Source organism: Apostichopus japonicus, chromosome 7, assembly GCF_037975245.1.
Source record: "Apostichopus japonicus isolate 1M-3 chromosome 7, ASM3797524v1, whole genome shotgun sequence".
In the NCBI taxonomy this organism is placed as follows: domain Eukaryota; kingdom Metazoa; phylum Echinodermata; class Holothuroidea; order Aspidochirotida; family Stichopodidae; genus Apostichopus; species Apostichopus japonicus.
The window spans coordinates 9,563,953-9,580,824 of NC_092567.1; the positions used below are offsets into that span (position 1 = coordinate 9,563,953).

The window sequence follows — 16,872 nt, forward strand, 5'->3', positions numbered from 1 at the left end:
TGATGTTTTGACGAGGTATCGGATCTCGTCAATGCATCAATTTTCTGCAAATTGATGAGTTGCACACTTACTACCATCTCGACAAGTTGACAAAATTCAGAAAATTGACGTTTTGACGAGATAACGGATCTCGTCAATGCATCAATTTTCTGCAAATTGACGAGTTGCACACTTACAACCATCTCGACAAGTTGACAAAATTCAGAAAATTGACGTTTTGACGAGATAACGGATCTCGTCAATGCATCAATTTTCTGCAAATTGACGAGTTGCACAATTACTACCATCTCGACAAGTTGACAAAATTCAGAAAATTGACGCTTTGACGAGATAACCGATCTCGTCAATGCATCAATTTTCTGCAAATTGACGAGTTGCACACTTACAACCATCTCGACAAGTTGACAAAATTCAGAAAATTGACGTTTTGACGAGATAACGGATCTCGGTAATGCAGCAATCTTCTCCAAATTGATGAGTTGCACACTTACTACCATCTCGACAAGATGACAAAATTCAGAAAATTGATCTTTTGACGAGATAACGGATCTTGTCAATGCATCAATTTTCTGCAAATTGACGAGTTGCACACTTACAACCATCTCGAAAAGTTGACAAAATTCAGAAAATTGACGTTTTGACGAGAAAACGGATCTCGTCAATGCAGCAATCTTCTGCAAATTGATGAGTTGCACACTTACAACCATCTCGACAAGTTGACAAAATTCAGAAAATTGACGTTTTGACGAGATAACGGATCTCGGTAATGCAGCAATCTTCTACAAATTGATGAGTTGCACACTTACTACCATCTCGACAAGATGACAAAATTCAGAAAATTGATCTTTTGACGAGATAACGGATCTTGTCAATGCATCAATTTTCTGCAAATTGACGAGTTGCACACTTACAACCATCTCGAAAAGTTGACAAAATTCAGAAAATTGACGTTTTGACGAGAAAACGGATCTCGTCAATGCAGCAATCTTCTGCAAATTGATGAGTTGCACACTTACTACCATCTCGACAAGTTGACAAAATTCAGAAAATTGACGTTTTGACGAGGTATCGGATCTCGTCAATGCATCAATTTTCTGCAAATTGACGAGTTGCACACTTACTACCATCTCGACAAGTTGACATAATTCAGAAAATTGATGTTTTGACGAGATAACGGATCTCGTCAATGCAACAATTTTTTGCACATTGACGAGTTGCACAGTTACTACCATCTCGACAAGATGACAAAATTCAGAAAATTGACGTTTTGACGAGATAACGGATCTCGTCAATGCATCAATTTTCTGCAAATTGACGAGTTGCACACTTACAACCATCTCGACAAGTTGACAAAATTCAGAAAATTGACATTTTGACGAGATAACGGATCTCGTCACTGCAGCAATTTTCTGCAAATTGACAAGTTGCTCACTTACTACGTATACCATCTCGACAAGATGACAAAATTCAGAAAATTGATGCATTGACAAGATACGTTATCTCGTCAAAACGTCATTTTCCAAATTTTGTCAACTTTTCGAGATGATAGTAAGTGTGCAACTCGTCAATTTGCAGAAAATTGATGCATTGACGAGATCCGTTATCTCGTCAAAACGTCAATTTTCTGAATTTTGTCACGTTACCATCTCGTAAACTCGTCAATTTGCAGATAATTGTCGTTTTGTCAAGTTGGTAACTCGTCAATGCAATGTCCATTCTACGCTTCCGTAGCTTGTAGACTATATGTCATGGACAACTGTCATATCAACCCAGCATCACTACAATGGCATTCAATATATGTCATGGACAACTGTCATATCAACCCAGCATCACTACAGTGACAAAGACTCATCACTCATAAAATAGAAAAACTAGATCAACATCAACAATGTTGAAGATCCATTGTCTTGTTCTAAGTGACTTGCACAAACTTTGTTCCAAACACCATGTTGTCTGTGTGTAACATATATGAAACCAATCTGAGATACTGCTGTTTTCTGTGTGTAATATATATTAAACCAATTTGAGATACTGCTGTTGTCTGTGTAACAGATAATAAACCAATTTGAGATACTGCTGTTGTCTGTGTATAACAGATATCAAACCAATTTGAGATACTGCTGTTGTCTGTGTATAACAGATATCAAACCAATTTGAGATACTGCTGTTGTCTGTGTGTAACAGATAAGAAACAAATCTGAGATACTGCTGTTTTCTGTGTGTAATATATATTAAACCAAATAGAGGTACTGCTGTTGTCTGTGTATAACAGATAACAAACCAATTTGAGATACTGCTGTTGTCTGTGTGTAACAGATATCAAACCAATTTGAGATACTGCTGTTGTCTGTGTGTAACAGATAAGAAACAAATCTGAGATACTGCTGTTTTCTGTGTGTAATATATATTAAACCAAATAGAGGTACTGCTGTTGTCTGTGTATAACAGATAACAAACCAATTTGAGATACTGCTGTTGTCTGTGTGTAACAGATAACAAACCAATCTGAGATACTGCTGTTTTCTGTGTGTAACATATATTAAAGTAATTAGAGGTACTGCTGTTGTCTGTGTGTAACAGATAACAAACCAATCTGAGATACTGCTGTTTTCTGTGTGTAACATATATTAAACCAATTAGAGGTACTGCTGTTGTCGGTGTGTAACAGATAACAAACCAATCTGAGATACTGCTGTTGTCTGTGTGTAACAGATAACAAACCAATTTGAGATACTGCTGTTGTCTGTGTATAACAGATATCAAACCAATTTGAGATACTGCTGTTGTCTGTGTGTAACATATATTAAACCAATTTGAGATACTGCTGTTGTCTGTGTGTAACAGATAACAAACCAATCTGAGATACTGCTGTTGTCTGTGTATAACAGATAACAAACCAATTTGAGATACTGCTGTTGTCTGTGTGTAACAGATAACAAACCAATTTGAGATACTGCTGTTGTCTGTGTGTAACAGATAACAAACCAATCTGAGATACTGCTGTTTTCTGTGTGTAACATATATTAAAGTAATTAGAGGTACTGCTGTTGTCTGTGTATAACAGATAACAAACCAATCTGAGATACTGCTGTTGTCTGTGTATAACAGATATCAAACCAATTTGAGATACTGCTGTTGTCTGTGTGTAACAGATAACAAACCAATTTGAGATACTGCTGTTGTCTGTGTGTAACAGATAACAAACCAATCTGAGATACTGCCATTTTCTGTGTGTAACATATATTAAAGTAATTTAGAGGTACTGCTGTTGTCTGTGTGTAACAGATAACAAACCAATCTGAGATACTGCTGTTTTCTGTGTGTAACATATATTAAACCAATTAGAGGTACTGCTGTTGACGGTGTGTACAGATAACAAACCAATTTGAGATACTGCTGTTGTCTGTGTATAACAGATATCAAACCAATCTGAGATACTGCTGTTTTCTGTGTGTAACATATATTAAACAAATTTGAGGTACTGCTGTTGTCTGTGTGTAACAGATAACAAACCAATTTGAGATACTGCTGTTGTTTGTGTGTGTAAATGTAAGTTGGCCTGACGTTTGGATCCTAGCAGGATCTTCTTCAGAGGCTAAGTGACAAGTAACAGTAACAGAAGGGACAAAAACAAGCACAGAATACAGACAGGTTAAGGAGCATGGTGAACACAAAGAGATAGATGAAAGGGGATTGTGTGTAACAGATAACAAACCAATCTTAGATACTGCTGTTGTCTGTGTGTGTAACAGATAACAAACCAATTTGAGATACTACTGCTTGTCACAACACTTTCCTCTTTCAGATCATGGACTTTTGTCAGTAACTTCCATAGTAAATACTCCTTTTGAGGAGAAACATTTTCAAAAAGTTTGGTTCAGCATTCCATTGAGAAGACATGAATTTAGCTTCATATTCCACTTTAAAAGCTGCAAATATGGTTAGACATAATCCGACAAAATTGTCACTGTCCAACAAGTAAGGGAAAAAATATCAATTTCAACTGTTATGATTGAGAGAAAGCATTGGCTGCATTGCAATAAACTCCTCATGTATATCAGAGTAGTCTGAGTAATAGACCAATCAGACAATCTCTTTAAAATTTCTAACTGCAGGCAAAATCTTGGTCAAATCTATTTTTCAGAAAAAGGTTTGCCACTTGAGTTGAACTTATTGAGTGCAGTGCTAACCTAGCAGGTGATGAAGTCTGATCCTGTTTGATCTCAACCAAACAAGCAAAGCCAAGACTCTGTTAGACTGTTGAGAGGAATGAACATATAATGCAACCAAGCTAATGATTTCCCCTATAACATGCTCAAGATAAGCTCTGAAGTATTCTTCTGTACTGCATGTTGTGCAACTAAAAAGACTGAATTGTTCAATCCAAAGTTGCTGAAATCTGAACAAGCCTCTAGGAGAGAGCATTCTTCTGTTTGCCTGCTAATAGCTTCATATGACCTTTGACCGTTTTAACTGTGCCCTTTCTTCTAATCCACTGTCAGCTTTGCTAAAATTCTATTCATGTCAAGTGAAGAAGTTTCGTTTAAGAAGTATTCCATGTTTCATTAATTACCACTTGAAATGACCTTTGACCTTTTATTCTATACAACTTTTGTGCACATTCACCAACCAACCACTGCCACAAATTATCATCCAGATTCCATCAAAATACTAGAAGCATTTTAAAGCATCTCAAATTTGGAGATGTCTTGATCTCACATGACCTTTGACCTACTTTATGTTTAAGATTAAATAAAGCCCAACTTTTGTCAAGCCTTTCAGCGGATAGTGACAGACAAATAGATAGACACTTTGCTACGGCAATACAGTAGCTCTATTGGTGATACCAATTGAGTCTATAACAATAATACTTACAAAACAATGAGATCCAAAAATTCATAGAACTGCAGCCTGCCTGGCTCATCTAACCTCCTTTCCATGTGTTTTACTCTGTGCATTAACTTCAGTGGAGCAACAGTTCTACCACACAACTGCAATGAAAGTGAAGGCTCAGTGACTTTATTTAATATGAAGAATAAAGACTGATATGTAATGAAGATACCTGATGTTTCTTAAGAAGCAAACTTTTACAAATACCAAGATATATTTATACTTCCTAACTGGATACTGACTTTTGTCAATGATCTATTTCAGTTATAATTTTATTACAAATAACATCTAATCCCCTTTAATTCTCAGTCAACATTAGGTCATCTCTTAAAGGTGGTAGACACACTGTATGTGAATTGTGTATAATTGTGAGAATTAAAACAGATGCCCACAATTTGACATCACTAATACATACTTTGAACCACTTAGGTGAGAAATCTGACAATTACTAGTTTTCTAAATAAATAAATTTCTTGTGAAACACACTATTATATCAACACCTAACTTAAACAATTACTTATGGAGATTTAACAAGTTGAATATTTGTAATCCATTGATTATCTTGACACACAGCATTTATTGCCACATTAAACCATGTGATCTACATTTTGTGAGCCATATTTTAAGGACATATAATGAAAATACCTTGTGCTTGATGAATTTAAATTCAGAGACAGTAATACTAATTGATGAGCATGATGAACTTTGTGAAAAAAGACAGTGATTGTTCAAGCATTGTTTGCACACTATAAACTTTGAAAAGTTTAAGACTTTTGAAAGTTAGACATAAGATTCCACCACTCACAGTTTGAAGACATTTTAACATGGGCACTCATAGTGTTTGCATATATGACCTTATTTACTTAGTCTTCATGAAAGAACCAAATATGGGTGGAAGAAGAGGGTTGTGTTGACAGCATGGGGTTGCTTCTGTGTGATTACAATGAAATACATACTTATATCATACTAAAAATGTTTTTGCATGACAAACAAGCATCAAACAAATGTTACCAAATGTTGTAAACCATGCATGACAAACAAGCATTAAACAAATGTTACCAAATGTTGTAAACCATTTCACCAATTCTACCAATTACTCAATTTCAACCGTAGAAAGTCAATCCTTATACCACAATATTGCACAAACAGTTAAACACCATTGCAGATCTCTCTACAATATGTAACGTATATGCCACAGTTGCAGCAGAACAGTGACAGCTTTTATACAGTATTATATCAAGCACACTAATTTATTCACTATTGTGAAAGGTAAACTGTATGTAAAGAAGCACTTTATCTCCCCTGCAATGCATTCTTTTAATTCATACTGAAGGGCAACCATCTCTTACAGGCAGACATCTGATAGTACATTCTACCCTCCCTACAGTATATATTCTACACTCCAAATATATTCTACACTCCCTATATATTCTACACTCCCTATATATTCTACCACTCCCTATATATTCTACACTCCAAATATATTCTACTCTCCCTACATATTCTACTCTCCCTATATATTCTACGACTCCCTATACATTCTACACTCCCTATATATTCTACAACACTCCCTACAAATTCTACACTCCCTATATATTCTACCACTCCCTATATATTTTACACTCCCTATCAGGGTTATAGCCACGCCGGCCGGCGGCGGCCGGTGGTAACCGCCACTCACGCCTGCCGGCCGGCATTGGAAGTGAATAAACAGTCCACTGGCCGGCACAAAGAAATAGTAAAATGCTTGTGAAATACAACAAAAGTAACAAATTTATCTTTCCCTTGCCGTAAAACATGATAAAAACGTCACCTTTTTCTGTTTTTTACCAATTGTAAATCTGAAAAGTAGCAAAAATCACCCTTAAGCAGGCCCCTGGACCTCCGGCCGTGAGATGCGAGAGCTTCGCTCGCTACGCTCGCTACGCTTCGCAAATTTATTTAACCAGCACTCACAATCTCCTAGCTATAACCCTGCTCCCTATATATTCTACCACTCCCTATAGATTCTACACTCCCTATATATTCTACACTCCCTATATATTCTACCACTCCTTATATATTCTACACTCCCTATATATTCTAACACTCCCTATATATTCTACCACTCCCTATATATTCTAACACTCCCTACAGATTCTAACACTCCCTATATATTCTACATCCCCCATATATTCTACCACTCCCTACAGATTCTACACTCCCTATATATTCTACACTCCCTATATATTCTACCACTCCCTATATATTCTACCACTCCCTATATATTCTACCACTCCCTATATATTCTACACTCCCTATATATTCAACCACTCCCTATATATTCTACACTCCCTATATATTCTACCACTCCCTATATATTCTACACTCCCTATATATTCTACACTCCCTATATATTCTAACACTCCCTATATATTCTACCACTCCTTATACATTCTACCACTCCCCATATATTCTAACACTTCCTGTATATTCTAACACTCCCTATATATTCTAACACTCCCTATATATTCTACCACTCCTTATACATTCTACCACTCCCCATATATTCTAACACTTCCTGTATATTCTAACACTCCCTGTATATTCTACCACTCCCTATATATTCTACACTCCCTATATATTCTACACCCCCTATATATTCTAACACTCCCTATATATTCTACCACTCCTTATACATTCTACCACTCCCCATATATTCTAACACTTCCTGTATATTCTAACACTCCCTATATATTCTACACTCCCTATATATTCTAACACTCCCTATATATTCTACCACTCCCTATATATTCTACCACTCCCTATATATTCTACCACTCCCTATATATTCTACCACTCCCTATATATTCTACCACTCCCTATATATTCTACACTCCCTATATATTCTACCAGTCCCTATATATTCTACACTCCCTATATATTCTACCACTCCCTATATATTCTAACACTCCCTATATATTCTACCACTCCTTATACATTCTACCACTCCCTATATATTCTACCACTCCCTATATATTCTACACTCCCTATATATTCTACACTCCCTATATATTCTACCACTCCCTATATATTCTACCACTCCCTATATATTCTACACTCCCTATATATTCAACCACTCCCTATATATTCTACACTCCCTATATATTCTACCACTCCCTATATATTCTACACTCCCCATATATTCTACACTCCCTATATATTCTAACACTCCCTATATATTCTACCACTCCTTATACATTCTACCACTCCCCATATATTCTAACACTTCCTGTATATTCTAACACTCCCTATATATTCTACACTCCCTATATATTCTAACACTCCCTATATATTCTACCACTCCTTATACATTCTACCACTCCCCATATATTCTAACACTTCCTGTATATTCTAACACTCCCTATATATTCTACCACTCCCTAAATATTCTACACTCCCTATATATTCTACACCCCCTATATATTCTAACACTCCCTATATATTCTACCACTCCCCATATATTCTAACACTTCCTGTATATTCTAACACTCCCTATATATTCTACACTCCCTATATATTCTAACACTCCCTATATATTCTACCACTCCCCATATATTCTAACACTTCCTGTATATATATGTACCACTCCCTATATATTCTACACTCCCTATATATTCTACACTCCCTATATATTCTACCACTCCCTATATATTCTACCACTCCCTATATATTCTACCACTCCCTATATATTCTACCACTCCCTATATATTCTACCACTCCCTATATATTCTACACTCCCTATATATTCTACCACTCCTTATACATTCTACCACTCCCTATATATTCTAACACTCCTTATACATTCTACCACTCCCTATATATTCTACCACTCCCTATATATTCTACACTCCCTATATATTCTACCACTCCCTATATATTCTACACTCCCCATATATTCTACACTCCCTATATATTCTAACACTCCCTATATATTCTACCACTCCTTATACATTCTACCACTCCCCATATATTCTAACACTTCCTGTATATATATGTACCACTCCCTATATATTCTACACTCCCTATATATTCTACACTCCCTATATATTCTAACACTCCTTATACATTCTACCACTCCCCATATATTTTAACACTCCTTATACATTCTACCACTCCCCATATATTCTAACACTTCCTATATATTCTACACTCCCTATATATTCTACACTCCCTATATATTCTACACTCCCTATATATTCTAACACTCCCTATATATTCTACCACTCCTTATACATTCTACCACTCCCTATATATTCTAACACTCCCTATATATTCTACACTCCCTATATATTCTACACTCCCTATATATTCTAACACTCCCTATATATTCTACCACTCCTTATACATTCTACCACTCCCTATATATTCTACCACTCCTTATACATTCTACCACTCCCTATATATTCTAACACTCGTTATACATTCAACCACTCCCTATATATTCTACACTCCCTATATATTCTACACTCCCTATATATTCTACCACTCCCTATGTATTCTACACTCCCTATATATTCTACACTCCCTATATATTCTAACACTCCCTATATATTCTACCACTCCTTATACATTCTACCACTCCCCATATATTCTAACACTTCCTGTATATATATGTACCACTCCCTATATATTCTACACCCCCTATATATTTTACCACTCCCTATATATTCTACCACTCCCTACAGGTTCTACCACGTAGAATGTAGCATGTTGCTAAGGCAAATGAAAATGTATTGGCACAAAGGAATGCAAATAGTGAGTTTACATGTACATTATACATTGTGATATTTTTATCAAAAAATTGCTGGAGTTTAATGCCATTTCCAAAATTTAAACAAGTTTAATACCCCCCTCTAAAATTGAGTAATGGTGTTCTCATTGATAACTGGACATATAACGCACCAAAAATTTTGCAAAAACAGGAAACGTGATGGAATGTGAGTGAGGAATTATTTTCCATGTTGTTTGAGGTACAGCACTGTATGACCTACGGTCTCAAAAATTTGCAAAGATTATTTCTGGAAGTGAAAGTTTGATTTCTAGATGCATTCAGCTTTAAAACGGAGATAATTGTTGCTAGTTTGACATAAGATTCAGAATGCTTGGCAAAGAATAACCCAACAAAATACTCCTGAGCTTTGTAAGTAATTGCAATGAAAAGATAGTAGTGCCCAAAGTTATGAAGAATCACAACATTTTCTAAGAAATACTGTTTGTGCAACAGTTTTGGCTGAAAATACAGGTTCAAATATCTGTTAGGGCAATTTCGTTTGAAACAAACTTACAAATGTACTAGATGTCATTTTTAAATTCTAATATAATAAGCTTGGGCTTTGAATTATTATGCACACATGCCCCAAAGGAGAGATCCAATACCAAACACTAATATTTACAAATAATTATGGATCCCAAATGAATGGACTAATTGAAAGTTTTATGGAACTTGAATCAATTGAGTTGTGCATGCATAGCCAATTTATAAGTGATGTGCTGTTCTAATATGATAATCATAACATCTGGCCACATTACCTTCAGTGTTCTCATAAGGGTTTGTTGGTCAATCATCATACCTCTCATATCACCAGCCTCATAAACCTGAAAAGCAACTCTAACCTCACTCAGCTCATCAAAACTAAGAGAGATAAGAAAATGTTATGAGTCAATTTACCTATAACGAAAGATTAGTTAATGATCATGTGACTATCTGATAATTATGTATGAAGTGATTAAGGTCTCATGACTCTGTTTCGTTAGGCAATTCATTTACTGAGACTAAAGGTTAGCTTCATAAACACAGAACTTGTCATTCATTGACTAACAAAAGTCAGTATAAATGAAACTTAAAGGTTAACACTTGACTTAAAATAGAATATCAGAAAATGTGCAACTCACTGCAAAAACAAATTTGCTAAACTATTTGTCCATGTTCATGTGATAAGAAGCAGAACATGTGGCTGTATAAAGGTTAAGTGAGAAAGTCACCTTGTACCAACCAACACCCATGTAAAAATGGATAGCCTGTCTGAGGTTTAATAGTAACTTGTAACATCTTTCAACATTAGATACTCTTAAACACTGGAAACACAACTTTGATTGTGACATTAATGTCACAAGGGACGTTAACATACCAAGAGATTTACACTTTTCAAAACAAAAACAGCAATTACTTTAACTACCACAGTTGTGTAACAGATTATCTGGCATATTTAATCCAACAAATTCAGAAACATTCCCTATCTTCAAACAAGGAGCAAAGAAATAAATCATTAGTTTTAATGATTTCCAACTCAATTTGCTGAAAGGCTTTTAGGTAGGAATTTGAGTAATCAGAATAACTTGTCACTACAAGCTTCTTCCTTAAACAAGTCTTCAATGCTTCAGGAATTAAACAAACCTCAGGAGTCTGTGGTTGAGAAGATCTATGCTTTTCTTGAGAACATTGATGTTGTAATCAGCGGTATGCATATTAGCAGACCTGTCCAAAGCATCGTTGAAAAACTTCAGGTTAATTAACTTCATCAGCTCCTGTAAGAATTAGATAATTCAATTAAGAAATGCAAAGAAACTGTATATAGTGTATGCAAATGACATGATCAAACGACAGTAGATATGTCAAAATATGTTGCCATAGTGACCCTCTTGGTAGTATTTATCAATGCCAACCTGGCACATCCCTTCATGAAAGCTTGCATGCATACACTATTAACAACAAATGTAGAGTAAACTGTACAATATGTCAACAGGTTAAAATGATATTACTGTTCTTGATACCACAGTCTCATCATGATGTCAACCTGATATGATATATATTGTTTTAGTAATCAACAAATATTTCTTTTGAGAACCTACACCATGGATGTTTGGATTTGCCATTATTGCTATTATATTATCAGATTATTAATGAGATCAGACTGGCCATATTATTCAGCCATCCATGTTGCTTGATTTCAGTCTTATATTTGGCTCAATGTAGCAGTTTTATCCTTGGAACTTAATCTTTGGTCCAAATCCTGTTCAAAGTTTGTTTCATTCTTTTTCAGAATTTAGAAACTCTTCAATACTAATTGCTTGGATTCCCCATACTAAGATCTATCACACTTTTCTATATATATAGTTATAGTTACATTGTAGATGGTATTTTAAAGTAGACTTGACTTACCCTGTGGCTAATACCATCTTCTTTTCTGACCAGATCTGCTGGTATACATTCTGTGATGACTCTAGGATGGAACTAAACAGAAAATAGACACATACTACATCTTCTTCTTTTTTTAACGAAATTGCATACATAGTTAAAAACTGCAAAACAGAAGAGGTCAAAACAAGCAGAGAAGAAATTTGAGTACATCTCACACAATACAAGTTAATGAGTAATATTGAGTATGTTGCTCCTTAATTTCATTTAAGTCACATACAGATCCATCAAATTTTTAACACCTGTGCAGAACAATCAACAACACTCAGTCACATGTGCCTGAACTCTAGCCTACTGTACATAAGAATTACAATAATCATAACTTTTATTACCTGGGCCGTATGGCTAATTTACCAGCTACAGTAGTTGGACCTTCATTGTGCTACAAGATACTTATGATAACATTTGTAAGGAGCACTGCTCTAGTCACTTTATGTGATGAAACACAATCAATTGTTCTAAAGTAATTCCCTTACACATATCAAAGCTATCAGAGGGCAGTAGGTTAGCTCAGCTAAGTTCTAAACTAAAAGTGGTCTAAAGAAATTTAGTTTCAATCATCAATTGAAAAGTTCACTGATATGATTCAATGTATGACAATATACCAATGTCTCATTCGTTAATTTAAAATAGCTTGTTTTGGTTTCAGTTAATGTATGAGGATGTTTGTATCTTCATTGCAAGAATCAGCTTCATTTAGCATTCTCAAATGGATAAGCTATGAACGAGTTATTCACTTATTCTTCGTTCAATATTTTCACAAGACTAGATTCTATCACATTAAGCTATTATTTCATTCTATATTTTATTGATTTATTTTTATACTTAACACATTGTGAAACAGATAATATCGCACATAACCATAAAACCTGACTCACCCCAAGAGCTCTTGACAGACAACTGAGAACAAATGAAGATATGAAAGATGTTACAATTTACTTTCTTAAAGACAACTTTTAGACATTAATGTAGTAACCCTACCACACAACGGTAGATTTCAAGTATTCTGGCATGGCACCTTTTCCCAATGTCCCACCTTTCTTTCCTCTCTCCCTGCATGCCCCCTGAACCCTTTAAATTGTAATGACATAAACTGTGGTAAGTAACCCATTTCCATTAGCCTTAGGCTGCCACAATTTATTTGTATGGAGTTGAGGGCCCATAGGCAACTGCATGTATGAATGGACATATTCTCCAATACCAAGCCTTTCTTTATACCCTGCTGTAATTCCTGTCATTTTTATGTATACCAACATGTACACATACATATAAGGGATCAGTCCACAACGGTAACAACACATTCTCTATGTACTTTGCCTTGAATGAAGATGTCTCCAAGCTCAAACTAACAACACTTAGTGCTTTGCATTATGGGAGGTTTTGAAGAGGCCTGCCAATTTCATAAATATGTTTTGAAGCTAACATGTTAGACTGACCACTAGAGACTAGTACCAGCATTGTGTGCATTTCAATTGTTGATCACTCATAACCATGGCATACATAATTAATACCAGCTTTATGCATTACGTCAGTGTTATTGCTGTCAGATGCTTGACCATTGACTCATTGATGCTCATCCATAGTTATCACAGGGATAATGTGGTGTCACATGAGCCATGGCTTCCTTATACCCTAAGCACTCATTAATTCACACCGTCATGACAACACAAAGCTGCTTATTGTTCACAAACAATGAGCAAACTTGGCCAAGTCAGCGTATTTACTTTGGCGGTTTTGACAGTCAATAGGGCTGTAGTTTATGTTGCAAATTGCCTAATACAATAAAATAAGCCACTAACAAATGTCCGAGATTCAATACTTAACAGTTTATAATTCTTGCAAATCTTCCAAGTTATCAAACCTCACAAACAAAATTTCTTAATCATTTATCAACAATCGTGACAATCAGCTACTCAAAAGTCTGATAAAAACAGCACATAAGTATAGCCTTTATAGCCTGGTCCTGTACATAATTAGTCTTATTCAACAAGTGTAACGTAACTATGATTGATAAAGTGAATCAGCCTTTGCATCAAAAATATGCCCCCCCAAGAACTTCGGAAAACCCATATTGAAAAACCAAATGTCGAGCAAAACAATAATTAAGCTATGCCACACATGTATGCTAACTACAAAGACCATCGACCGTAAAGTCGATCTTTGCATAACAGTAGAACATCCCTCTAAATGGTGGATAAATTTAGTGCCAGCTAACTGCGACACAATTTCTCTGAATAAACAAACTGTGGGGCTTGATTTTCCCATTGACTTAGTGTGTTGCAAGGCTGCCATGTGGTTAGAAATGTAAGACAGTATTCGGTGAGAATTTTAGTGCGAGCAACAAGTTGAGCGACAAACACCCGTTAGATAAGACTGCTCCCATTATCTTTTTATGTTGTTATGCGATTGGAAGAACTGCCGCATTTTATCTTCATAAGGCTGGACTTTAATAGGCGAGCATATCGTAGGACTCTAGGTTATTTTTTCTCGCCCATGTAGGTTACAAGCTGGCTAAAAAATAACAAACAGATCCGCCGGAATGCAAAAATTGCTCTTCACTGTGTGGGAGTTCAGGTTCTGTTCTTCACACATAGGATTATGCTAGGGCCTTACGTATGTTAGACTCTGGTTCACACTAAGGTGCATGTGTACAAGAAGTTAGATTGTGATTTCGTTTCAGTTTTGGATACCATTTGACTCACTGTTCAACTCACTATTGTGTTCAAATCTGCATAGTAAAAGCTTGAAGGCAGCTGTGAATGTAACTGTACAGTATAACGTGGAGGGTAGTTTGGAGACAGTGTGCCCTTAAGTGTGACTCATTATCTGCTTGTGGCCATGCTCATTATAACCGCAGATAAATCCACCGGTCCCCACTCGACAGTTAGATTTGCGAGGCTTCCCTTAGCAGAGAGTTTTAAGCTGTTTTTCTGTCCTATTCACAAATTCCAGGGATATTCCTAAAATCAGGACAAACTAAAACGAATGACAGCAAATGACCGTATGACAATTGACTTTGTACAGGGTTAATTATCCTTTGCGAATGACAGCGAATGACAACGAAGGACGGTGGTGAGAAGAGATAAAATGATTAACATTACAGAGTTGCTCCATAACTGGTGCAAATGTTCTCCTTTTCCAGTCCCTCTTGCACCCCCCCCCCCCACTAAAAAAAAAAAAAATTTTTCTTCATAGAAATGTCCAATATAAGGACTCTTCCTGAAATTTTTAGCACGGTTTCAAGAGTATAGTATTGTTAGTTTCTAACAATTAATATCGGAAAAATGACTTTAAATTTACTTTTTAATATCAGACTAACAATTTTGCTTTAAGGCGCGTTTGTATCTTGTCCGTACTTTACTAGATCTGTAAGCCACGCACTTCGCGTCCACTCGGTTTGCGTGGCTTTAATATACCCACAAAGTCTGAACTGTGCTATCCGGTTGAAGCAAATGTCTGTGCTGTCATTCACTGTCATTTGTTTTAGTCAACGCAATTTTTTAGTGTGTACAACATCATGGGCGTCAGCAGGTTTCAGAAAGTGAGGGGGACACTATACTATCTAAGCGGAGCGCCACCATTGGTTGGCGCGTAGCGTACCAGAAAATTTTGGGTACATAAGACCCCCTAGATTGCAGGAGACGGCCTTCCTGAGTCGTTTTTAGTTACATCAGAACCAGATCTGTGAGGAGAAATTTTGTCTCACAAAACAAAATTCCGACAGAAAGTACTGGTAGAAAGATGCCGTTCTGACACCAAGGGAGACGAATTACACAGCGTCCATCTCAAACGAAATATTTGCGGTAGTTTGGTATCATATAATATCCTGCATACAGGCAGAATACTGTCTATAGGGCCTAAAATATATGATATTACCTTCCTGGTGGGGTCTTGGCCTTGTTTTCAAGTTGAAATGCGTCGTTGTTTTCTCTGATTCACAGTGTAGGGCAAGGGGAATTCCATTTTCTGGCGAGAAGGGTGCTTCCACAAAACACTCTAAAACATCGTTCAAACAACGCACAAACTTTTATCAGAGGTCTCGGACGAAGCGGGGAGGGAGAATATCGGAGGAAGGGGGATAAAGGGCCAAGCACCGTTCTAATTTCCAGTGCAATTTATTGATAATGATTCTTAAGTTAGATTCTACTTGAATCAGCTCAGCAATTGTGATAGAAAATCGCGCATATGCATGTGATTTTTTTTAATAACTGCTCTGAAAAGTGGGTGGGACAAATGATATGATATCCCCTCCACTTTTGAAAGTGGGGGGACATGTCCCCCCCGTCCCCCACCTGTTGACGCCCATGTACAACATATTGTCATTTGTTATGTGTAATGCAATTGTCTTTCGTTTTAGTAACACCCCTAAAATCCGTGGACATTATCAGGATACTTTTAATCGGGACACTGCAGATGAATTCCTGGAACTTTCCCTGGATATCGGACATCTGGTCACATAAGAATAGTATTAATAGAAGCCTGATAACCATCGCAGGCTGTACAGTTTACTTTGTAAAGCTTTCTGTGGTTTCTGAATCAATTTCATGACCCCTCTAAAATGCTTTGCAACCTGAACATTTGGTTTACAACCATTGATTGCAGACCGGCATCTCAGTATGTTATTCAAAAAACAGAAGTCAAGAATAATATAGGTCCAAGTCATTTCTAGGCTAAATCTATGCATTTACAATTTGTGTGTACATGTTAGGTGGCTTAGGCTATGTAAAGAATGTAGTAGTAATAGT

At 36.2% G+C, this 16,872-nt stretch overlaps 2 protein-coding genes across 4 annotated transcripts in view; one reads left to right on the plus strand and one right to left on the minus strand.

The window, feature by feature from the left end:
• The window catches only part of LOC139970053 (uncharacterized), a 491,924-nt gene that overhangs the window by 347,238 nt on the left and 127,814 nt on the right, over positions 1-16,872 (plus strand). The gene's annotated exons all lie outside the window — the stretch shown is intronic.
• LOC139970042 (uncharacterized) overlaps positions 1-16,872 on the minus strand; it is a 33,783-nt gene that overhangs the window by 15,190 nt on the left and 1,721 nt on the right. For 2 of the 3 annotated variants that reach the window (XM_071975631.1, XM_071975633.1), the window contains exons 2-6: positions 13,006-13,027; positions 12,092-12,163; positions 11,327-11,457; positions 10,462-10,564; positions 4,876-4,991 (exon numbers count right to left, since the gene is read on the minus strand). In XM_071975631.1, coding sequence (XP_071831732.1) covers positions 4,876-4,991; positions 10,462-10,564; positions 11,327-11,457; positions 12,092-12,163; positions 13,006-13,027 — 444 coding nt within the window. Of the gene's footprint in view, positions 1-4,875; positions 4,992-10,461; positions 10,565-11,326; positions 11,458-12,091; positions 12,164-12,459; positions 12,898-13,005; positions 13,028-16,872 lie in introns of those variants that run through there. The other variant, XM_071975634.1, reaches the window with a different exon arrangement.